This window comes from Myotis daubentonii, chromosome 13 (assembly GCF_963259705.1).
Source record: "Myotis daubentonii chromosome 13, mMyoDau2.1, whole genome shotgun sequence".
In the NCBI taxonomy this organism is placed as follows: Eukaryota; Metazoa; Chordata; class Mammalia; order Chiroptera; family Vespertilionidae; genus Myotis; species Myotis daubentonii.
The window spans coordinates 55,667,221-55,691,973 of record NC_081852.1 but is presented as its reverse complement, the minus strand read 5'-3'; the positions used below and the strand labels follow the sequence as shown (position 1 = coordinate 55,691,973).

The 24,753-nt window shown below is 35.7% G+C and overlaps 1 protein-coding gene across 3 annotated transcripts in view; it reads right to left on the bottom strand.

The window, feature by feature from the left end:
* Positions 1–24,753, bottom strand: part of ATRNL1 (attractin like 1) — a 464,000-nt gene that overhangs the window by 372,166 nt on the left and 67,081 nt on the right. For all 3 annotated transcript variants that reach the window (XM_059661523.1, XM_059661521.1, XM_059661522.1), the window contains exons 9-13: positions 20,811–20,994; positions 11,157–11,311; positions 4,465–4,549; positions 1,973–2,181; positions 834–952 (exon numbers count right to left, since the gene is read on the bottom strand). In XM_059661523.1, the coding sequence (XP_059517506.1) occupies positions 834–952; positions 1,973–2,181; positions 4,465–4,549; positions 11,157–11,311; positions 20,811–20,994 (752 nt within the window). The remainder of the gene's footprint in view (positions 1–833; positions 953–1,972; positions 2,182–4,464; positions 4,550–11,156; positions 11,312–20,810; positions 20,995–24,753) is intronic.

The following is a 24,753-nucleotide window of genomic DNA, read 5'->3' as shown; positions in this document are numbered from 1 at the left end:
CAATTTGGGAAACTTTAATCCAATTAAATACACTTTTTAATTCTTTTTAAATTTTTCTTTCAATTTGCTAATATCTAAAAAACATGGGGCATTTTTTACTACCCACTTAAAAGGTAAATTTTTGCTGCACTTAATCAATTTTCATCTGCCATAAATATTAATTTTTTATTTTTTTCAATAGTCTACCTAAAGTAGGAGTTAATCCCATCACTATTGACATTTTGAGCCAGATAACAATTTTGCGGAAGGTCTGTTCATGCATGTAGGACATTTAGCAGCAGCCCTGGGTTCTACCTAATAGATGCTAGTAGCAGCCTCAGTGAACTCATAACAACCCAAATGTCTACACACATTGCCCAATGGCCCTTGGGGTATAGAACTGCCTCTGGCTGAGAACCACTGGTCTCAAAACAGATAAAAGGCAAACAGCCACTATCAATACCCCAGGTTAAACTTGCACACAAAGTGTATCAACAAACACTATCCCATACCACTATTAATGCATGTCTGCAAGAACCCTCTGGAAATTATTTCAGATAATTACTTATGTAATCCTATTTCCATCACAAAAGACAGCGTTTATAGTTAATAGTCCTTTTATAATCAGCTTTGTAAGAATTTTCCCAATGAGAAGTTATTGCATTTAAAATGGACCCTACACTGACAAAGCCGAGCAACAAACTACAGAGTGAACTGACAACATCCTGAGAGCGATTCCCTATGTGTTTTCCAAGCGCACTCAATGTGTAAAGTGATTATTTTACAGTGCGAATAGCTGGTAAGCTAACGATTATAAAGCAGCACCGTTAACAACGTCACCCGTAAGTACTGACCACACTGCAGTTGCTGTTGGCTGAAATGCACTTCTTGTCATCACACCACTGACACCCGTTGGTATTGGCAGTGCAGCTGGCACAGTCTGCGTACTTGTAACACCTGTCCTCAGAAGCAGCTGCAATACAAGCGGGAGACAGAAACACATCGGAATGAAAAAAAAGGAAATGTCACACGTCTTGATTCACACATTTTTAACATCTGTTCAAGAACCAGTAAGACATTTTTAAACCGTAAATATGACCATCAATATAAAAAAAGCTCAATATGAAGTCAACTTTGTAGTTAATTAATTGTGTTACAGGGTTTATATACCTCCTGCCCTCATCTTAATTACTGAATCTACCAGGATCCTATAGCCAGTTAAAATGTACACATTATGGAGGAGGGAGAAAAGACTCACGGGTTATTTAGTGAGCAAACTATATTACTATGGATAAAAAAGAAAATATTACAACAAATATTGTCTATCATTCTTCATAAAGATATTTGGAGACATCTGAGTTAAAGATTAGCAAAATTTGAAAATACATTTGTTAATTGTAGCATTGCAAATGTACCAAACTCACCCATTTAAAGAAAATTTAACAATTTTTATCCTAGTCATTCATTTATAAATAATATTTACTAGTAATTTTTCATAAGTTAGATTTATTTATTCAATATTTTATACAAAATATTAAACTGGAACATTCATCATCAAAACTGAAGAAAAAAGTTTAACTTCATAATCTGGCATGGCAATAATTCAGGAAGAAAAAACAATACCAAATGCATAATAAATTACTTCATTTTATTTCTTTGAAGCACACAGTATTTCCTAAAAATGATTATTTGAAATCATTTTTTACTTACATAGGAAAATAATTCATATATATGATCATGTTATATATAAAATATTGATATGTAATATTATATGCAGAATTTTTAAAAAAAACCTAAAGATAGTTAATAAAGAAATTAAATTATTAATTGCTGTCTAGTGCAAGCATTAGATTTCTAATCAGAGGAGTATACATTTTTTATTTCTGAAGGCTACTGAGGTACTTCTTATACGCAAGGTACACTGCTGATTCTAGGCAAGTAGAGAAGTTCATGCCAGAGACTGGGGAAAGGAAAGGGAAAAAACAACATTTACCTGTTTTAGGAGGGCACTTTGCTCTAAGAATATTATTCGTATTCCCAGATTCCCAAGATTCACAGTAACTTTTATTCCAAATACATTTTATCCCTGGACCAGCATTTCTACAAAGTTCTTCATTTCTAAAAGCCTTGCAATTTGGAGGCTTGTATACAAGGATATCATTAAGGAGCACACTGGAAAATCCTCCAAATATATACATGGACCTAGTAAAAACAAAACAAGAATCTTAAAGAAGCAATATTAACAGAATTCACTGTTTAATGTACTAGTTTTATAAATAAATTTATATATATATATTGAACATCATTTTATCAAGGTAGGAAACTATTTTTTTAGAAATAGATAACAGCAATCCTATATAATAAAACCCTAATATGCAAAGCGACCAAAGGATAAAATGACTGGCGGAATGACCGGTCACTATGATGCGCACTGACACCAGGGGGCAGACACTCCCTGGTTGGGGACAGCTCCTGTGTTGAACGTCTGCCCCCCCCAACCCAGAGGGAGGCAACCTGCAGTGGCAATGGGGGGCAGGGGCGGCCAGTGGGTGGTGCCAGGCCACCAGCCAAGGTGGGTACCAGTGGGGGGGGGTGGGGGGAGGCCTGATCGCCCCGCCTGCCAGTTGCCCCGCAGATGGCCCTGATTGCCGGCCAGGCTTAGGGACCCTACCCTATATATTGGGAACAGTCTCTTAGATTTAAAAATTAAAACCTGGCAAGGTTACTCTAACACTGAGAGAAACAGGATGATGCAGCGATGACATGCATGGACTCTGACTTACACATTTTGTGGTCAGCCCTGGTTCTGACACTTATAACTGTGTGACAAACCCAATTACTTAACTTCTCTCTGCTTCAGTTTTTCTACCCATAGATGGGGAAAATGGTACTACTGCCTCAGAAGGATCATGTTATGTACTACTTTCTATAATCAGGGCAAAAAAATGTAGCTGCCCATACAACAGCAAGATGCCTTTCACATGGATGAAAAGTATGGTCACTGGTGCATGCAGCGTCCCAGATTACGAGAGGGATGTCCGACAGCTGGTTTAGGCATGACATCCCCCTAGGGGTCCCGGATTACGAGAGGATGCAGGCCGGGCTGAAGGAGGGAGACACACACACACACACACACACACACACACACCATGCATGAGTTTTGTGCACTGGGCCTCTAGTATATAGATAAGGCACACTTTAGAATTGCTATCTAAAATTATAATTTTTAAATACATAAAATTTAGAAATTAGATAAGGAGATCTTATTATAGGGTTTTAAAATCCCCTTATGAAATTCAAAAAAAAGCAAGAGTAGACCTTGGCCAGGAAGCCCAGTGGGTTAAGAGCGTCACCCTGATAGGACAGGGTTGTTGGTTCAACCCCTGGTCAGGGCATGTACAAGAGTCAATCAATGAATGTATAAATAAGTGAAGCAACAAAAACTGATCTATCTCTCTCCCTCTCTCTCTTTCTCTCTTTCTCTCCCTTCTTCGCTCCCTCCCTAAAATCAATAATCAAAAAAAATTTCAAAATTTCAATTTAGAAAGAAAATCCCAAACAATTACTGAATTGGCAAGTACCAATGCCAAGGAAGTTGTACAGTCCCTCACAACAGTATTTTCATTTCATTTCTTTTGTATTCTTTTAAAATGCTTCAAAAATACCTTCTACTATTTAAGAGGAGTAAAATAGAAATCAACAAAACAATTTTTCAACAGAGAAGCCTAAAGGTCATATGTTTACACTGAATTTCATTTATTACTATTTTGAAAGCCAACTAATATCAATTGGACAGTTTCACTGTACAATAGTTAAGTTCTACCTGCTTTTAGTATCATATTGGGGAATTTTTACATAATTTGAGTAAAATGGTAAAATAAAATGAACTTATAAGCATGTCATTATGAATTATACATTTAAGCTAATGAATGAGCTAGCATATTTTTACTGTCACTTGTGTCCATATTACCAATTTTTGCTACAGAAATAGAAAAATCATACTAACTTATAGGAGGAAGGTAGCTTAATGTTCATCCACTCCAAATTCCCAGTGGACTTAAGAATATTAAAGTCCAGAGAGGTTAAGAGACATGTCAAAAATCATGCATTAAATAATGACAGAACTAAATGAATTCTCAAGATCCTTGCTCTCTTCTATAGAAATATGGGGCTAGCCATTCTATCAATTCAGTTTGATCTTTTTTAAGGAGGTCATTCATTATCTGATCTCTGGAAAAGGGAAAAAAGGAAAGATGACTCTTTTCTAAGTATCTGAAGTTTTGTCTCAGCACCTTTCCTTTAACAACTCCCCTACTCCTTAAATATATTTAAACAAAAGGGAATGGAGGATATGGTTAATGATCCAAAAGGTACTCCACGGTACAGTAGGGATACATAAAATCCAAAGCCATTAAGTACAAATGATATTTTTTAAAAGAATAACAGAATATGGGATAGTATAACTGATAAATGTATTTCTTTTACCCATTAATGACAACTGCAGAGTGTCCAAATCTGTTAACATCTCTATGAAGATTTGGTTTCGGTAATATTTTCCATTCATCACAAGCTAGAATAAAAGAGATCAGAAAAACAAAAGGAAAATGAAATAAAAAATAAAGACAAATACTATATAACAATCACTGGCCAAATTAATGATATAATACCTAAAGTTAGGATGCCTCTCATTAATTTTCCATGACCTATAATTTAGCATTGTTATTAAACTAGCATTATTCCTTAAATAAAAATGACATATCTATAATTCCCACAAATAAATTATTATATGACAATAAATAAAATGAAAGGTAAGAAACTGGGTATATGTTTCATATTGGAAAACAATCTTAATGACATATTTTTACCAAATAAACCAAGGTTCATATAGTAAAATAATGCATGAATGTCAATACTGGGCAAACATAATAGAAAGTTAAATCACTAAATCAAACTTTACATACATGCATACAAACTTAAAATATATAATATTCAGGGAAAGAATATCTAAAAACAGAATCATCTAAATGAAATATTTAGTATGGAACCACAAAAGACCCCAAATTGCCAAAGCAATCTGGCAAATGTAGAAGAAAGCTGAAGGTATCATGCTCCCTGAGTTCAAATTATTTTACAAAGTTACAGCAATCAAAATGGCATCGCAATGGCACAAATACAGGCACACAAGTCAATGAAACAGAAGACAGAACCCTAAAATAAGCCCACGCTTATATGGTCAATTAATCTACAATAAAAGAGGAAAGAATATACGATTGGAGAAAAGACCGTCTCTTCAATAAAAGGTGTTGAGAAAACTGGAAAGCTAACATTCATAAGAATGAAATTGGACCCAATTCTCACACCATTTACAGAAATGAAAGACCCAAAACTATAGAAGTCCGCCAAAAAAATAAAGGTGGTAAACTCTTTGACAACAGTCTTAGCCTTAGTAGAATTCCTGGATCACATGGTAATTCCATGTTTAACATCTTAAGGAGCCTCCATACTCTTTCAAGTGGCTATCCCATTTTGCATTCCAACCAGCAGTGCACAAGGGTTCCCATTTTTCCACATCCTTACCAACACTTATTTTCTGTTTCTTGATAACATAGAAACAGAAAATAAGTGTTGGTAAGGATGTGGAAAAATGGGAACCCTTGCATTGTGGGTTCAGTTTGCATTTCCCTAATGATTAGGGATGTTGAGCATCTTTCCATGGCCAGAAGAAGTTCTAGCTGACATAAGAGATATATAGAACAAATAATGGAGGGGGGACATGAGGAGTATCAGTTGCCAGCCCTGAGCCCAGCTGCAGAAGACAGAGCAATGATCTAGGTGTTTCCCAGGAGCTTACAACAAATGTATTTGAAGAAGTGGACTGAGTGGCTCCAAGAATGAATTATGTTGAATATGGAGATGTGCTGACTAAATACATCTTCAGGGAATGCGTGTTGCCCCTTTGCTAGGATCACTATCACCGCCATCGTCCAGCTACCAGCACTTGCAGACATTGTTTAGCTCTGGAGAATTTCATAACCCACAGCCCTATGCTCCTGGGAGTGACCCTCACACCTTCACACAATGACGGATCAAGGCCTATTTCATCCCGTGAGCAACAACTCTGATGGGCACCGAGACTGTTAGGTGAACTTGATCTTTCCCTCTGCCCAATCCAGCTTCTTCTTCCCCTTCCCCTTCCCCAGGACCTAATCAGTAGCCTAAACACCAAACTCTGTCCCAGGGTTTGCTTTCCAGAGAACCCGAAAGGTGACAGGGTGCTTCACTGCCACAGTGTAACCTAACCCATTCTGACTGACACAATACAATCAATGCACATTTTCCTTTACAGCTTCTTAGATTAGCTGGCAACTGGTTTTCACTCATAAAATTGTCTGGGAAGAAAAGAATTTAACTTTTAAGCTTATGAAAAGCTAGTTGAGGGAAGCAGTTTTTGCATCCATAGACACAGTATTTCATGCTTGCTGGTATTTGCCCTCCTGCCAGAAATTCTCAACACAATGGGGAAGGAAAAGATAGAGCAGTTGTTTCGAACCGACTTTCCCTTATCCCTTCCAGCCTTTTCAATAACTACCAAACACAATGATGGCAAGATAAATTCTGCTGCTGAGTTTTCACATTCTTGATCAGGAGTCTCTATAAAACTTAGATTGGTTTTCCTGTAAGATGTGGAAGTTATCAAACGCCTTAAAGCTCAATATTAAATTAATATGTTGTTTACATGCAGTCTATTCCCATTCTTACATTCGAAAGTCTCTTACATTATTAATCTGTCTCACTACAACCTATAATTATGTTTTTTTCCAAGGCGAAAATATGTTTCCAGAGCACTCAGGTCATTATCACCTCATAAAGAGTTCAAGGCTGGACAAATTAAAGCAAAATCCACACAGTTATTGACATCATGGAAACTGACAGGAATACCATTCCGCAACCACAGAAAAGCCACACAGGATAAAGAACAAAGTGTAATATACACTCTGGAATACAGATTATTTTTAAAACATGTTCTACCAGGTGCTAATATTAATTGACAGACTGTACACTCAATACTTATAAAATAAAAAAATTAGAATTACTATTTTCGCAAACTCTAATTTCTGAAATCAGAATGTTGTGCTGTCAAACTACTGACCTATGAGGGGCCACATCATTACATTAAGTACTGGCACTGGAATTTAGATACTGGTTTATTTCATCATTATGCATAAACAGTACAAGTGGAAAATGCACATTCATTGGCAAACTTTTCTACAAAGACTCATAGTTTTTCATGAAAATATACTTCTGTAATGCTTTAAGGACACATTTTAATACAAGTTCATAAGTCAATCTTAGTTGCATACTTGAAATATACTAAAAATAACCAAAGGTTGTGTGTACAAGACTCAAAAGTAGATGGATGTAGAGAAAATCTATTAACCATTTAAATACCTTTGTAATAAAAACCAAATTTCTGGATGTTGCCTAAAAACTTTTCCACCAGCCCTTTAATGATGGTGATTCACTGGGTTTTTCCCCAGTAGGTCAAGCCTTGCCAAGTACTCTAAACTAATTATTGTGTTCTCAGAGTTTCTCTCTGAGTTTCGTCTCCCAGCACTCATTCAATAAACAGTTATGTAATTTTTACTCTCTGCTAGGCAAAGTGGGCATCACTGTTTGACTTTCAAAATTAATTAAATGATTTTACAGGGTTTTAACATACAATGCTATTTCCTGTTGACTTCAATAAACAAGTCTTAATGTAATCAATTATATTGAATCATGCTTAAATTCCTAGAATAAATTCTATTTGGTCATTTATTATACTTTTAAAACATTGTATCAAAATTCACTTATATTTTAAAGTGTTTCCATTCATGAAACTCTCTCACTTGTAAACTGTTAAAATCTTCCATCAAATCACCTAAGTGACACTCAGGAGGTGTGAAAAACAAACTTCCCGATTCCTTTTGACCCACTGACCCTAGCAAACTAACTTTTATGACAATATTTACTCTCCACAGCCAACTGGTTTCAAACTATAAATATGTCTAATGACCAACTCAGCGGGTATGTTTTTCCCATTGCACCTTTAGCCTCATTATGTACCAGAAGGTTATCTTTACCAGGAAGATCATTTAGTCTTCAACCAAGTGCAATAATAATACCACTAACAATAATAAACATTTTAAAGTTTTCAGATTTAAAATCTGACTTCAAGCTAGATTCACAAACTAGAAGATTAAGTAGTACATCGTGGTGTGTGTTATAACCCATCCAGTCTTGCTCACCAGCCGTGGCCCTTAGCAGCTGCACTCTGGTCACTTTTTAAAATGTAGCTGTCCAATGTCTAACGTAAGAGAATCAAATTATATAGCTTTTTCCCGCTACAACCTTCAAATGAGATGCCAAGATACAGGCATGTTTGAAAACCACCATGTGCTTCTCCATCTAGCATATATAATGTAATGAGAACTAGGAGAGCAAGATTATCCTCAAAGATTAACACTATTCACTATTTAAAATTTACTGTGACAGTAAGGTTAAAATAGTACATTTTACAGCAATGAAAAATTAGTATGAGCACGAATATTCCTATTTGTTTAAACATGATATAACACAAGGCAATCAGCTTAAGTGTTCAGGTGCATTCCAGTTAAATATGCCATAGAAGTCCTAGGGCACGGTACCAAAGTTAAAGTCCTAGGGCACTGTACCACAGAGAAAAATTAGCAAGATGGCCTTTTCTTTCTTTTCAAAACAGATTTAGTTTATGGGTTCATTATGCAATGACTGTATTTTATTTCCACAAAATATACTGCATAAGGAAAACAAATTACTTTAGAAGGCATATCCTGAAATCTGAAAAACTTTTCCCAGGAAAATATCCCAACATTCAATGCTACAAAACTAAGAAGAATAAATACAGATTTTAGGGGGGAAATTTACTGGGAACTCAACAGACATAATCCAATGAGATCAAATAAAAATATTTATCCTATGTTGAATTGTATGCTTGTGTTATTTTTTTGTTGTTAGTGTTAGCACAGGGCAAAAAAAATCCTATGTTAAATTATAATGCTATTTAAAATATGTTATTCTTCCTTTAATCTGAACATTTGCTTGAAAAATGAAACTGATATTTGATTCTATCTTTCCACAGTATTAAGAGACATCATTAAACATAATGTGCCTGATAATTTGTTACCAAAATTAAGAACATACTTTGGACCCAACCAAACAGCACAGTATATTCAAATGAAAAGACTAGCACAAGTTTCAGTCATTACAAAAGCTAGATCCGCTGCTTACTATCCACATAGCTTGGGCAATTAATTGCCTTTCACTCTCTTCAGCTTAATATTCTGGAAATAAGTTTAACAGCTCATTATAAGGTTATTAGAGAGGTTACAGATATTAGCATATAAAGCCCTAACCCTTAGCATAGTGCCCAGCTCTCAGAAGACACTTAGTAAAGAGTGATTAGAATACAGATAATCTGATCTACCTCTCCCCCCCCTTCTCTCTCTCCTGCCCTTTCTCCTTCTCTCCCTCTCTCCATCTCTGAAACTAACACCTCAATATTTTCCCACCTCAGCAAGCTTTTTTCATACATAAAGCCTAGAATACGATAACCACAAACACTATGGAAGGAATTAAAATAAACTCCCAATACGTGAACTACAAAAAGAGCTTAATAATTTTTTCATTAAAGTACAGAAAGTGAGTGGAAGTTTCTAGAATCTTCTGCAAAAATTAAAGTTCAAAATCTCACTTTACAGATTTTTAATAACAATAAAATTCTACACTTTTCCTATGGTTGTGTTTTTTTTTTTCTTATAAGAAAAGCAAACAAAACTTTCATCTACCCCCAGAGAACTAAGCTTACTGTCTCATCGCCACAGGCAAAGCAGTATGTCGACAGCCCCAGCCAGCAGTGAAAGCTCAGAAGCCAGCCTCCTTCAGTACTTCACCTGCTCTGTTTTTTTGGATCCCAGGCTGATTTATAAGCCTTCTAAAGGCCGAGACAATCCCGTTTCCATCATGAATCATCACTTCAAATTATTATTTCAAAAAAGTAAATATTTAATTATAAAGATTACTCACAGACGACACTCAGCTTAGAGTTAAAATGCATACTTAACTTTATTATTAGGAATTACTTTCTTCCAAACAAACTTATAATAGTTTAAAATCATAGTGTTTATTAAGAGTCTTAATTTCCTTTATATGCTACCACTTAAAATAATTTTCCAAAGTAGATTATGTGCCTTTGTGGTGTTTAAAAGCAAAAGTATACTTCTTACATCTATTGAATGTGTTATTCTTTGGTCTCTTTTATTTTTACTTATCAAAATGATTCTTAACAGCTTAAAATTGGTATATTACTTTACACCATCAATGAAATGTGCTCTAAAGTATTACTAACTATATTTTAAATATCATCTAGGTTTTATCTAAAATATGATATACAAAGAAAATATGTTTTCACTACAATAGTCTACTGCATAGCTTAATTTAGTCTTTCAATAAATATATTCATTTAATATTCAGAAATTGGTAGGACTAGAGATAGCAGAATTAAAATTAAATAAATTGTATTAATGCATTGTATTTTGGCTCTCTGCAAAAGATTATTCCATTACTTCCATTCCTAGTTCTGTTTCCATTTTGTCCCAAAATCATATTTCTTTAGCTCCACTATCTTTATATTCCTTTCTCTAATTCTATCAGCTTTCTATTTCAAGTACATATATCTTTTGAGTTTAGTTTAAATGCATCTTTACTTATCCCAACTATATCTAAAATGCTTGCTTTACTACTATTTATAACTTAATTTGATAGTGCTCTATATCTACCCTTTATCAAAACTAATGGTAACAGTCAAACAAAATAGACTGATACAGTGCTCATGTAGTAATATGATATAGAAGAGCCTTCAACAAAGACATTCAAACCAGACTTCTCAATTCCCCTGTCTCCACCACTGATTCACCCCTGTCCAACTATTCTCCTGGCTTTATACTCCTACTATGCTGGACTTAGAATTCCACTCATGGTGTCACTGAATTTATCTCCCTAAAATGGCATATACACATGCTGTCAAGTAATGTATTTGAGAATCCCAAATAAAAAAATTCTGATATTTCCTACTTTATACAATCCTAACAGATACATACCTATGTCATATGCCAGGAAATCGGCAGAAAAACATTTTGCACCGTTACTCAAGGAAGTGTCATTATGGGTATTTCCTCCAAAAATAAGCATAGCTCCATTGATAAGAACAGCTGAATGAAGGTATCTGGCAAACCCACTTTCTTTCAATATAGTCCTACAGGATAAAATTTAAAAATGTATTACAAAAGATAAAAAGACCTCCCTAATTTTATATATATATATATATATTATATAAAGGATCTAATTTGCATATAGAATTTTCCTTGGAAGTGTGAAATAACACGCTCAAATTTTAATAAATGTGTCCTCTAAACTTAGTATTTAAAAATATATAAACGGCCTCTAAATTTAATATTTTTAGAAAGATATTTCCAGATTCATAGTACCTTAAGATGCTTTGACGAAGCACAATATTAAACATAATTGCTAATGATTTTATAATAATTTATATTTTTAGTTTTGTTTTCATTTATAAAAGTAGGAAACAAGTATTCTTAAAACTAGAGGACCAATATCATCAGTTTTAAATACCAAATAAAAAATTAAATATAATAACTTTATTCTAAACTATATTGTTAAAACTACATAACTCATATGGATCCCATAATACACCTTTAACTTCTTAAGTATAATATAACATACAGAAAAGGAGATCTATCATAAGTCTAAAGTTCAATGAATTCTCACAGGATGAACATAACTAAGTAACCAGCGCTCAGATTTACATTATATATATATATATATATATATATATATATATATATATATATATATCCACTATTCTGATGTAGCAAAGATTCGCACTGCTGTCTTTGTACTTTACAAAATGGAATCATATATTTTGTATTCATATGTATATTCTGTTGCTCAAGACTGTTTTTGAGCTACATTCATATGTTGTGTATAACTGAAAATCACAATGATTTTTGAGAATCATTACAAATAATATAAATGTTATTTTATTTAATTAAAGTACAACTGAGAAAAAATGCTACCAATATATTCTCACCATCATATTTCATCTGAATGAGCTGATATATAATAAAGGTACATGAGGATATGAATCAATGCTTCATAAATGCCCTAAATCAATCCCTGGTACAAAAAAAAACAGAATGTAAACAGTACATATAATCTAGTTAGCAAGGTATATACAGTATATCAAAAACCATGGGCTATAATACCAATTAATGGTTAAAAAATATGGAGCAGACTTCCAACATGGCAATATAAGGAGTTCAACAAACATTCTCCCCTAGGAAAGAACTATAATTCATCAAAAAGATTAAAAAAAACCATTAAGGGTCCAAAAATTTTTACTAAGAGCAACCATAAATATTTACTCAAGAATATCTACTAAATTTTAATAAGAACAACAGACCATTATTTCTAACCCATTGCCTGCTCCCACCCTCCCCCCCACACCCCCCCCAGCACAGACCAGTTCCCCCCAAGCAGGCATGAGAGCGAAGAACAGAGAACCCCTCCACACTCAGCTCCTAGTCCAGGCCACTGGATCTAACAGGAAAGGAGATGGCAATGCTTCTCATGTCCGCAACTCTGGGTGGCAGTTCTACTCAAGGAGGAAGCATGAGAGGTCTGAGTGCGCAGCCTCTAACTCAAAGGGTGGCAGCTAAACACCAGGCCCAGCAGGCTAAGAACACCAGGGCCGCGCAGTCTTCACCCTCCTCACCTACTGGGCAGGTCCTTGCCAAAGAGGCCAGCTGAGAAGAGCAAAGGCTACCACCCCCACCCAGTGCCCCGCACAAAGAGCAGTGGTGTCACACCAACGGGAACAGGTTACTAATCCCACCTACAATTCCACAAACGGGCACAGAGCTCTTCCAAGAGAACTGACTTGACATGGAACAGAGAGGGTGGGACAGTTAAGGGAACGGTCAAAAACCAGGGAGGTTTTCCTGGGTAGCAATTAAAGAGATGGCTGCTAGCTCCATGAGAACCATAGCTCAAAGACCAGGTAAAAGTTCACCTGAAGGAGGGGGGATGGGGAAAGGAAGATGAGGACAGCTAATAAGAGCCCAACAGGGACTGAAATTGAAATCAAATGGACTGTGGAACAATTTATGCCCCAAAGCATTGCTGAAAGTTCCACTGGTTCTCAACCTTCCTAACGCTGTGACCCTTTAATACAGTTCCTCATGTTGTGGTGACCCCCAGCCATAAAATTATTTTCGTTGCTACTTCATAACTGTAATGTTGCTACTGTTATGAATCGTCATGTAAATATCTGATATGCAGGATGGTCTTAGGCGACCCCTGGGAAAGGGTCGTTCGACCGCCAAAGGGGTCGCGACCCACAGGTTGAGAACCGCTGGTTGAAGCTGAGAGCAATCAGTGAGGAATCATGGAGGCTGTCCGGTGATGTGACACAAGCAGAGACAGAGCTAAACGGGGAGTCAGGGGGGCGTCAGGGAGCCCCGCTGAAGTTACCGCCATCCCAGGGGGACTGTGGGCATCGCCCCCAGCTCGCCTCCTCCCAGGAGCAACATCACTGGATGGTGCATTTCGAGGAGGAAAGAGACTTTGCTAAAAGAGTCCAGCCAGGTCACTACACAAATAAAATTACAACAGCCCCAGGGAGTGGGGGAGTCACAGAATCAGGATCTAGAGTTGCTACACTCTATTATCTAAAATGTCTAGTTTTCAGGGTAATCTATGACACGCAGCAAAGAAGGAAAGTGAGACCCATATGGAGGGAGAAAGAGAACAGAAATGCCTTTGAGAGGGCCCAGATGTCGGATGAGCAAAAAAAGACTTCAAGGCAGCTATTATAAATATCAGAATTATGTTACAAATACATTCACAAGCTTAAAGGCAACGTCTGCCGACAAGACACTAAAGGAAGTTAGTTCTTCAGTCTTCAATCACTTATTCCAATGCAGAGTGCTGGCAAAGGCAATTATGTAATTAGAAAACAAAGTAGGATGACAGTTCTTTTCCTAATAAATCTGAAAAGCAGTTGTGATAAACCAGTACATATATAATTGGTCTGTTGAGCTTGTAACACATAGAAATATAATATACCAGGAGTGGGCAAAGGTAAGCTTCGAGATGTGATGATGTTCTTTTGAGTCAATAAAGCTATCGTAATCATCATAACCTGCATGTCTTTTTCCATATAAACAACTATAAACCTACTTTTGCCCACCCTGTTTTTGACAATGAGAGCACAAAGGGAGGGATGGAAGTAAAGCTCTGTTAACGTAAGGAAATGATGCCACATAGTAACTCAAATCAACAAAAACAAATGATCAAATAAGCCCGCAAAAATATTCGATAACTTGTAGGTATACGAAACAAGACTAAATAAGAACATGTACACTAGAATTATTCATGATAGCAAAAACCGGCACAGCCCAAATATCCACCCACAGGGGAATCGAGAATTTTTGAAGGTGCTATGTTCCCACAGTAAGGGTATCTCACACAGGACAATTCTGCCAGCAACCCTATCGTTCTTCCCTAACCCATTCACCCTTCCTCCCTCCTAAATGACCATTCTGGACTTTGTCTTCTCCCATCCAACCTCAGTCTTCTAATAAATATCACCCATTCTCGCTCTCAACTGATAATCCCACTTCCTCTTTCACTAAGAATAAAAAAAAAAAATCAAAACTTCCACAAACTCTCATCCATCTACCCGCTTATCTGCAACTGCATTCATATAACCTACCTGCCCTCCTAATCCTATGATTAAACTGCCTAAGGCTCCTAGAGGCCAGCCTGTGTCCATTAGTCCCACCGCTACTTGTTTTCTCAAGTACATCCTGCTGGAAAGGTCTTCCCTTTCTTGCATCAGTATTTTTAACATCATCTTGATCTTTCCTAACAGCCAACGAATTATTTCTCCAATATTGAAAAAACAAACAAACCGCTCTTGTCCTCACCTACCTGACCCTCTTTTACCCTATGTCTCTCCTTCCCTTCTAACTAAGCTCCTCAGAAAAGTTGTCAATACTTTTCTCCAATTCCTCCTCTCCCATCCTGACCAGACTCAGGACAATCAGAATGTCACCCTACCACTCCACAGGAACTTCTCCCATCGAGGTCAGCAAAACACCAGTGTGCCAGGTGCTGTGAGCCTTTCTGAATCCTCACGTCCATCACCCTGCCTTTCAGCAGCTCCTCACAAGCTTTCTCCCCTTTGGAACCCACTCCTGGCTTGTAGGACACGCTTTCCTGGGTTCAGGCTAACTCACCAACTGCTTAGTCTCAGTCTCTTTTTCTGACTGTTCATCCTTCTCTCTCCGAGCAGAAACTAGGATCCAGATGCCCAAACGCCTATATCCAGCCACCTAGTGCGCATGTCCACTAGGATGTGTAACATGTAGCGCAAATTAAATAAACCTAAAACCGAGCTTCCAAATCTTCCTTCACACCAAACGGACTCCTGCGACAAAATTCATCATCTCCATTAACGCCGACGCCATGCTTTCAGGTCTTCCAAGGCCTGATTCCACTCTCGCTCCTCTCCCTCTTCCACTCGATTCCCAATCCCTTGGTCTATGCAATCTGTGGGCTCTGCCGTGAGAATATATTGAGAATCCAACCAATTCTCATCACCTGCACATTGCCTCCCTGGTCCCAGACACTATCATCTGTTTCTTCAATTATTGCAATAGTCTCCTAAATGGTCCTCTTGCTTCTGCTCTTGTATCATAATCACAACAGCAGTCAAAGTGATCCTGTAAAGACCTAAGTCAGAGCATTTCGCATCTCTACTCAAAGCCCTCCACTGGCTTCCCATATCAGAGTAAAAGTCACAATCTCTATCATGACCCCTAGGACTCTGGAAGACAGGGTTCCCCATTCCCACTCTCGGGTCATTTTCTCCCACTTCACCCAATCCACTCTAAGACCCTTTAACCCAGCAGTACTGGCCCCTGGCTATTCCAAAGGATAAGCGCAGTCCCATCTAAACCACGGCTTTTCCCTAGCTTCCTCTCTGCCCAGAACCCCTGTCCCTCAGGTGTCCGCCTGGCTCATTCTCTCATCTCCTTCATGTCTTTACCCAAATGTGTTCTCAGTGATGTCTTCTCGTACCACCCTATTTAAATGTAACAACCTAAAAACCCCAATCCTCTTTCCATGATTTCTTCTTTCTCCATAGTATTTATTATCATTTAAGATACATTTTACTTATTTCCATTTTGTCTGCCTCTCCTTATTAAAATATATTTTCAAAAGATAAAGTTGATGTTTAAACAGCTCCCTAAGAAAAGCATGCAATGTTAAACAATACATGCAAAACTCCAAAACTGACAAGCTAACAATGTGTTTGCAAATACACAGAAGGGTAAAAAACCTATAAAGAAAAGCAATGAAACAATTAATACAATAGGAATATGGTTACCTCTTTGGGGGATAATGAAGGGAGAGCCAACATGGAGGCACATGAGGACTTCCTGGGTATTGTAATGTCCTCTTTCTTGGCTTGGGTAGGTAGGGTGTTAACTTCATTATTGTTCTGAAACTATACATGTATGCTTTCATATAGCCTGTTGTCCATATGCAATATTTCCCAGTTTATAAAAGACCTCTATGAAAAAAATAAGTACTACATGGCTCAAAATTACCTTAAAAGGTAAAGCTATAGAAATAAATGTTTCTTTAAGTGATCAATATGTGATTGTAACCAGGCATTCCAAATCTCGTAACATATCTTGCTGGTTATAAAGACAACAATCATTTCACCTATAAATATTTTATACTCATTTTAATAAATACCCACTGCTGTATTATTCCTCCATTGTGTGTATTTCTATTATTTTCCACATATACATGTAGGATAAAATTTTAAGTTATCTGTCTCCTTTACTGAGGAAGTCTTAGGATTATTTCTAATACAGTGTTTGATACAGAGTTAATGATTTTTGTTGAAAACATTTCAGACACTCATTATGCAGAGAAATAAGCAAGGATGAACATCATGAATAGTACGTTCATCAGTATTTACTAAAATTTAAGTTAACTAATAAAATTTATAAAATTTTTGTTTCACTTTCCAAAACCTGACAGCTACGTTTTTAGAGAAATCAAAAAAAAAACCACACAACTCACAATAAAGCAATAAAATAGCTGTGAAAAATTAAGTGTAAAAAACAACCTCCTATTGCATCACATTTAAAGAGCTAGAAAAAATCATTTTTAATAATATTTCATTGGTTGTAGGATTTTAGGATAATGGCTTTTTTTTTAGCCACCTAATGACACCATGTCTTTTAGATTTCATTTTTTTCAAGTGTTGCTCTTTTATATGCCTTTGATTACCTTTGGCTTCTTTAAAATTTTTCTCTTCCTATTTGGGATATTATCAGGTTTACTGTGATATTTCTAAGCATAAGATTCTTTGTACTTATCCTACTTGGTGCTCATGGAACTTCTTCCATTTGTGACTTGATGTCTTGTCACTTTTGAAAATTATCAGTATTAAGACTTGAAACAGTGTTGTATATTATTTTCTCACTCCTCTTCTAGATTCCAGTTACATGCATGTTAGACCATTTCCACATGTCCCTTCTAATGCTTCCCCTCTTTAATTTTTTATTTTTTTCTTTCTGTATTTCAGTATAGGTTTTCCTTGACCTATCTTCCATTTCATTAATTCTCCTCTTGGCTGTGTCTAGATTGCTGTTAAACCCATCCAAAGAATTCTTAATTCACTTAATGTATTTTTCATTGGTATAATTTCCATTTGATTCTTTTAGTAAAGGTTTCTAGTTGTCTACCTTATATTTTAATTCCTTGAAAATAAAGTTCTAATCATTTTATTTTATTTTTTTTTTTTTTAAATATATTTTATTGATTTTTCACAGAGAGGAAGGGAGAGAGATAGAAAGCCAGAAACATCGATGAGAGAGAAACATCGATCAGCTGCCTCCCGCACATCTCCCACTGGGGACGTGGCCGCAACCCAGGTACATGCCCCTGACCGGAATCGAACCTGGGACCCTTCAGTCCGCAGGCCGACGCTCTATCCACTGAGCCAAACCGGCTTCGGCAAGTTCTAATCATTTTAAAGTTTCAGAAAACACTGTTGTCCTTCAGGTGTGTTTATAATAGCTATTTTTTCCAATTTTTGTTTTTTTCCTAAGTGTTTTTTAAATTTTATACCAGATATTGCACATGATATTAATGAAGAAATAATTTGAGGCTCTGTGCATTATTATCTTCCTCAAGCGAGAATTGACTTTTGCTCTGCCAACTAGTTAGGCTATGCACAGATCACCATAATCCAATGAAAAACTGTGATGATTCAAGGTGAGCTTATCCTACTAGTAGGTTTAGAAGGTCAGGGATCAGACTAAATCCTTAAGTATATAGCCAGACCCCTCTTCCTTAGCACATGCGAAAATTCAATTTTGCTCTTCCACATTGATTGACAAAAGCCAAGATCAGTTTCTCAGTTTTCAGGATTTACAATTGTCTCAAGGACAAAAGTTGAACAAAATGCCAATCTTACCTCCCTGGACATTCTACCTCTCCTAGATCTTGATCCACAAATTCTCAGTTCCTTAACAGTTAACTGATGCCTTCAAAGGATGTAATTCCTAATATTTTTTCAGTGTAAATAATAGTTCAAATAACCCATAAAATATAATTGCTCCAAATACACATTTTCTATTATTTCAACACAGTCGTATATTTACCAAACTATACCTACTAAACCATAAACCCATTTTTGACGTGGCAAAAATGTAAAATTAGTATGTACAATGGGCACATAATAGTAACATTTTAAAGTTACATAATACTTGACAAATGAAACTGATACACACTATAATCCATGTATAGTAGCAAACTTGAAAAATAAGCAAACAAAAAGCAGAAAAACTTTAAGAATGTTACAAATAGAAAAATACCACTGATAATGTTACAAATCTTTTTTTTTAAAGCAGAACCCAAGGAAATAGTAAAGGATCATATGTATCTATAACATATTTGTAATGAGGTGCTCAAAATAATTTACAAATTATTTTATTAAATTCTCCTAAGAGACAAGTATACAGTGTTACTTGTGCATATGCTAAAATTGCCAAGACTGATCATTATATTCTTCTATGCAACATTTCACTATGGGAAATTTTCAAGTAAATAATCATGTAAGATCTGATCAAATTTCATTATGTAGTAAACAACAACTAACTCTCTCATTCTGATTTCATTCAAATAATACCCGTACTTCTCTTATCCATTCACTTTAATAAGTTCTTTCCCTGAGCAATACTGTGCCCATTATTATTAATGTGAACTATGCGGCCTCTATCTTGCAGAAGCAGTTATCTTTTCCTTTTTGATATGACACAGTATCTGTCACATATGCAAAAATATGTTAAGCAGGTTGATGGTGCCTTAGTTTCTACACAATTCCTTTTTATTATAGCAAAAAGTCAATAAGAAATGTTAGCAATATTAAAATAGGAAATAAAATGTAATGTATAGATTACCTAAAACAAAAAGGTATTTTATTAATGTTAATAGTTATAAAAATATAAAGAATAATACTACATTTTATTAGACTAAAAATAATGAAAATTAACAAGGTCACCTAAAGAAGTCTTAATTTTTTTTAATTCCATCTTTCTTCAAATAAAGTTAAAAAATAGAATATATTTGAAACTGAAGGGGGTATAACAAATCACAATTTGGTAAAAAACTGTATTTCATTTCACATAAAGGAATGTGTGCTAAAAGTTTAAAAGAATGTGTAGTATCTTAAAAAAAAAAGACACAAAGAAATCACTTCCCTGGTTAATCAATCAATAAAAAAATAATAATACTGCAAATACAAAGAGAGCATTACGGTTATGAATAGGAAATTCACTAAACAAGAAACACAAGTGGCAAATGAACACATAAAAAGATGGTTTCTCACAGTAGTAACCAGGATATATGTATTAAAATATCAGTATCATTCACACACATTACTCTGGCAGAAAGAAAATATCCCCACCTTTATCAAGTGTTAGTGAGAATAAGGAGAAACAGGGACACTCATACCTTGCTGGTGGAAACATACATTACCACAGTCACTTGAGAAGCAATTAGGCAACACGCAGTAAATTTGAGGACATGAATATCCTCAGATTCACCACTTCATTGTTAAGTATATACCCTAGAGAAACTCTTGCATTTGTGCCTGAGCAGACCAGTATAAGATGTACACTGCGGCATTTTTATAACAACAAAAAGAAAATCTAGCTAAATGTCACAAGCTTTGTATTTCACAGAAAATGAGATAACAAAACTGAAGACATGGTTTTAAAATTTACAAGTGGCAATAAAATACGAGTGCAAAGTAGAACAAATCCCAAGACAGATAATAACAATCCTAAAAGTTTGGTAAGCAAAACTTCCTGTCTGAATTAAACGTAACATCAGCACCGATAAGCACAAGTAACTGTAATGCTTACAGGAACAGAACCACTTTAAAGTCGAGCCTTTACAGCAATGCTGGCTACATAGAAAATCTACCATTTTGTGGCTTTGCTGCATAATTAAGTATCATTAGTTGCAATAAAAGAAGGCCAAGAATGTCTCCCTGAAAATATGTAATAAACACCACTATTATGCAAATATAAACTATAACAGTGACACACTTTCCCAACATACTTTTGGCCTCGTCTACTCACCAAGTCTTAGTGTTCACTTCATACTTATAAAGATCATCCACCAATCCATACTTGTTGCCTGGTAATGCCTTATAGCCTCCATGAACATAAATGGACTTTGTTATTTCATCATACACACTGGTATGCCCATATCCACCTTGAACAATAGCGCCTTTAGTTTCTGAAACAAGCCAAGTGTTTGATGCTGTAAGAGAAAGAAGATAAATCATGAGTTCCTAGTATTTAAAAATATAACTAAAATGTCATCAAACCACCTAGTTAATTGTAATGCCACCTTTTTATGAGTAAGGTATACTTAATATTCATTTAATCAAGAAGCAATTATTAAATCTGAGCTAGTTACTATATTAGGTGCTAGGGGTTCAAGATGAGTAAGACTGGCCATTCTGTAGATCAAACTCTGAAATACTGAAAATGCCAAATTTACGTGTGCACGAGGAAAAAGAAAACTCTTATTCTCACATACATTTCTGTAATTGTAAATAACTCTGGGGAAAAGAGCTGTAATAAAAAGTTTCTGAGCGCCTACTATGTAAAGGCTCTGAGTTAGTCACTGATATTACAAATACAAAAAAGGATGTGATCTCTGCCCGTAACAATTTCTGTGCTGTCCTTTATCACTTCAAACAGCCATTAAATGATAAAAGAATAAATCCCTAGAACATCAAAAAAGGTCAATAAATACAGCAGAAATATGAATACACACGACCTTTGCGCTGAGATTTCTAAATAATAACTGATGAAGAAAACAAAAGTTATAACATCATCTGGTACTCAAGCCAATGGTGTTAAAAAGTGAGGAAGATGAGGGAATCTAAATGAAAGTAAGGCTCCCATACTTCCCTTGAAGGTTTAAAATGCTGATATTAGACGATTATGATTACATGTGTGTATTTTTATAACCAGAGCAATTTCTAAAAAAACTATACAAAGAGATACACTCAAGAATAGTATAAGTATACCAAGATAAAATTCTAAGTTGTTTAAGAAGAAAGAAAACAGAAACAGAGGCGCACACACACACACACACACACACACAGAAAATAAAATAAAACAGCAGACTTAGGTACAGACTTAGCATATGTAAATTGTGTCAAAATTGAAAGTTTATTTAAAAATAGATATTCACCTTACTAGGAATGGATAGTTCATCATGAAATAACAGTATTTCACTCAACTATTTCTGAAACATTAAAAAAATTTAAAAGTATAGTAGCTATGACACAGGTCTAACACCAAAGAGTGTCCTCTTAAATACCAGCGCAGCGCTTCTCAAGGTCTGATCACTAGCAGTTCAATCAAGGAACCCACAGGTGACATGGTAATCTCAGATGAAAAGCTAAGGCAATGATTTTGTTCAGGTACAGGTGATAAACTTAAAATGCAAAGTTAATTATGATCCACGTTCTCATTACATTTTTATTTTGCATTTAGAAATGTACACTTGCTACAAGAAATCATTTTGGCTCCATAAATATTCAAGCTTTACTTGCAACATTTTTTGGTCAATTCCTAGAATGATGACAAAGAACTTGTACTTAATACATGATCATTCACTCAACAAAAGGAAGAGCTAACTAAATCCTTACATGCCAGAATCATGATCCCAAGCAATGATGGGCTGAAACTATTCTAACAATAAAGGTCAAGCCCTCACTGATGTTACAACATTAAGTAGACAAGTGCAGGCAGAGTGCACCTCACTTCACAACAGCACTTACATAAACAGCAGGAACTAAAGTCTAAGGAAGAAGCTGTGTCGCCAGCCACCAAATGCGGTAATGACCAGAACAACCAGTCGCTATGATGCCAACTCCAGCCATCGAACTGGTCCAAACAGGGGTGGGGCTGGCCCGCCAGCCTCCTGCAGCCCCTACCCCTTGCCAGCCCCACCCCCAATCGCTCCCCAACCCCAATCAGGGGCGGGGCCCGCCAATCACCCATAGTCCCTCTCCCCAGCCAGCCCAGCCCTGATTGGGGTGGGCCAGTCAGCCAACCTTCCTCCCCCCTCCTCCCAATAGGCCCAGCCCCGGCCAGGCCAGCTGGACCCCACCCATGCATGAATTCATACACTGGGACTCTAGTTATTAGTATAAAATATAAATTTAGGGTGCATCAAAAATATTAATAAAATATCAACTTTAGAACAAGTAATGGTGTCACACCATGCTCTATGAAGCTCTGTGAAGTCTGAATGGGTCACTACAAAGTACAGTCTGTGCACAGAGGGTGGGAAAGATGACAATGTGTATTTTACACTTATATATAACCCTTTGACCAGCTGCATGATCAATGGCCAGTTGTGCAAGACATCTGTCTTCAGTTCCTTTATCTGTAAAATGGGGTTAAAAGAGCATATATTTTGTACATTCACTTTGAGGAGTTAATATGCATAAAGTGTTTATAATACCACCTAGCATGGAGTAAGGCTTCAATAAATGTTAGCTGTTGCTATTATTATTATTTATTAGGAAATATCCTTTACATTACTAGTGGCTATGCTACTATAAGATATTAATATTGTTAATAAGATATTAATGAAACCTTATAATGTGCATACTAGAAGAACTAGGGATGCTCATCTAAAGAATAAAAAGTAAATGAAAAATAACATATCTCAAAATATTTGTAGGGCCAGTATGTGAAAGAGTGATTAAATTTCATTTGTGGGGTTCTACATAGTCATGAAAACATTATAACTGCATATTCCTTCTTAAACATAAATTCTTATATTTAAATATATACAACAACAGAATGGCTGCCTGTTAGGGACTGACATCTCCACCACTGTAGGAAAGTAAAGCAGAGACGGAAAGACCAGAATTTTCTGTATTCTGGATGCACATTTACTAAAACTTTTCAATCTAACTCATGCACATTTTCAATTATATATATTTATGTAGCTTATAAACAGTTCTAAAAGCATATTTTTTAATAATTTTATTTATCAAAACTAAAGTCTTTTGTGATATTTTCTGAGACATTGAGAAATTTTTTTTAAATGCACATAATCTTAGCGGCAGCCTTTGTCACAAAGACGTAGCAATTTATTGAAACCTTTTACTTACTGTATTGAAATTGTTTTACTTTCCCTAATAAGTCTTGTAAAATTCTTCACAATGAAATGCAACAACAAATGCCAGGCCTACTTTAAGCACAGTGAAACTCCATGCTTTATGATTCCGATGACGGAATTATTTTTAAAGGGGAGATTTCTTCTGTTAAAAATGCCTAATTCCCACCACCTAATATGCCTGTTCTATAGATCAACACTTTCAGACACCAGTTTGCTGAAAAGCAAAATTCCATCCGCTGTTGAAATTCACCAGAGAATTTTGAAAAATAATGTTAACAACTGAAGAGAATCACATAGAAGAAAAAATTCACTTCTTAGAAAAATTGTATCTAATGGTTTTCAAATCGAAAGAAAGAGTTAACATGAAATGACATTAATGATGGTTTTCCAATTACTCCTTCCAAATTCTGAAAGCATGAAAATACTAAAGCAAAACATTAATATTATACTAACCTTGAGACTCACATTGAAGTTCTTCGAAAGTTTATGAGGTATTGCTAACTTAAAGGGAAGTAAATTTCCCTCAGGACTAACCCAGAAGAGCTTTATGGTCTAAGTTAGTAAAACCATCCAATAATTCTCCTTTGAGATTTATAGATTCCCTAAAAGCCATAATTCAAAGAATAGCAGAAAGGACAAAGTGATGTTTCTTTTACCGCCAGAGCAAGTTCACAGGAATTCTTACAATTTCAGTTCCAATATATGTCCTATACAACCAAATATAAAAAACATATATCGACTTCCTCTCATCTGTTTTTAGCACTTCGTTTGAAAATAATTTCAGTCCAGCCAGTGTGGCTCAGCAAGTGACATTGACATTTTTTAAGAATAAAGTTCTTCCCCTTTTAAAATAAAAGATTCCTCATT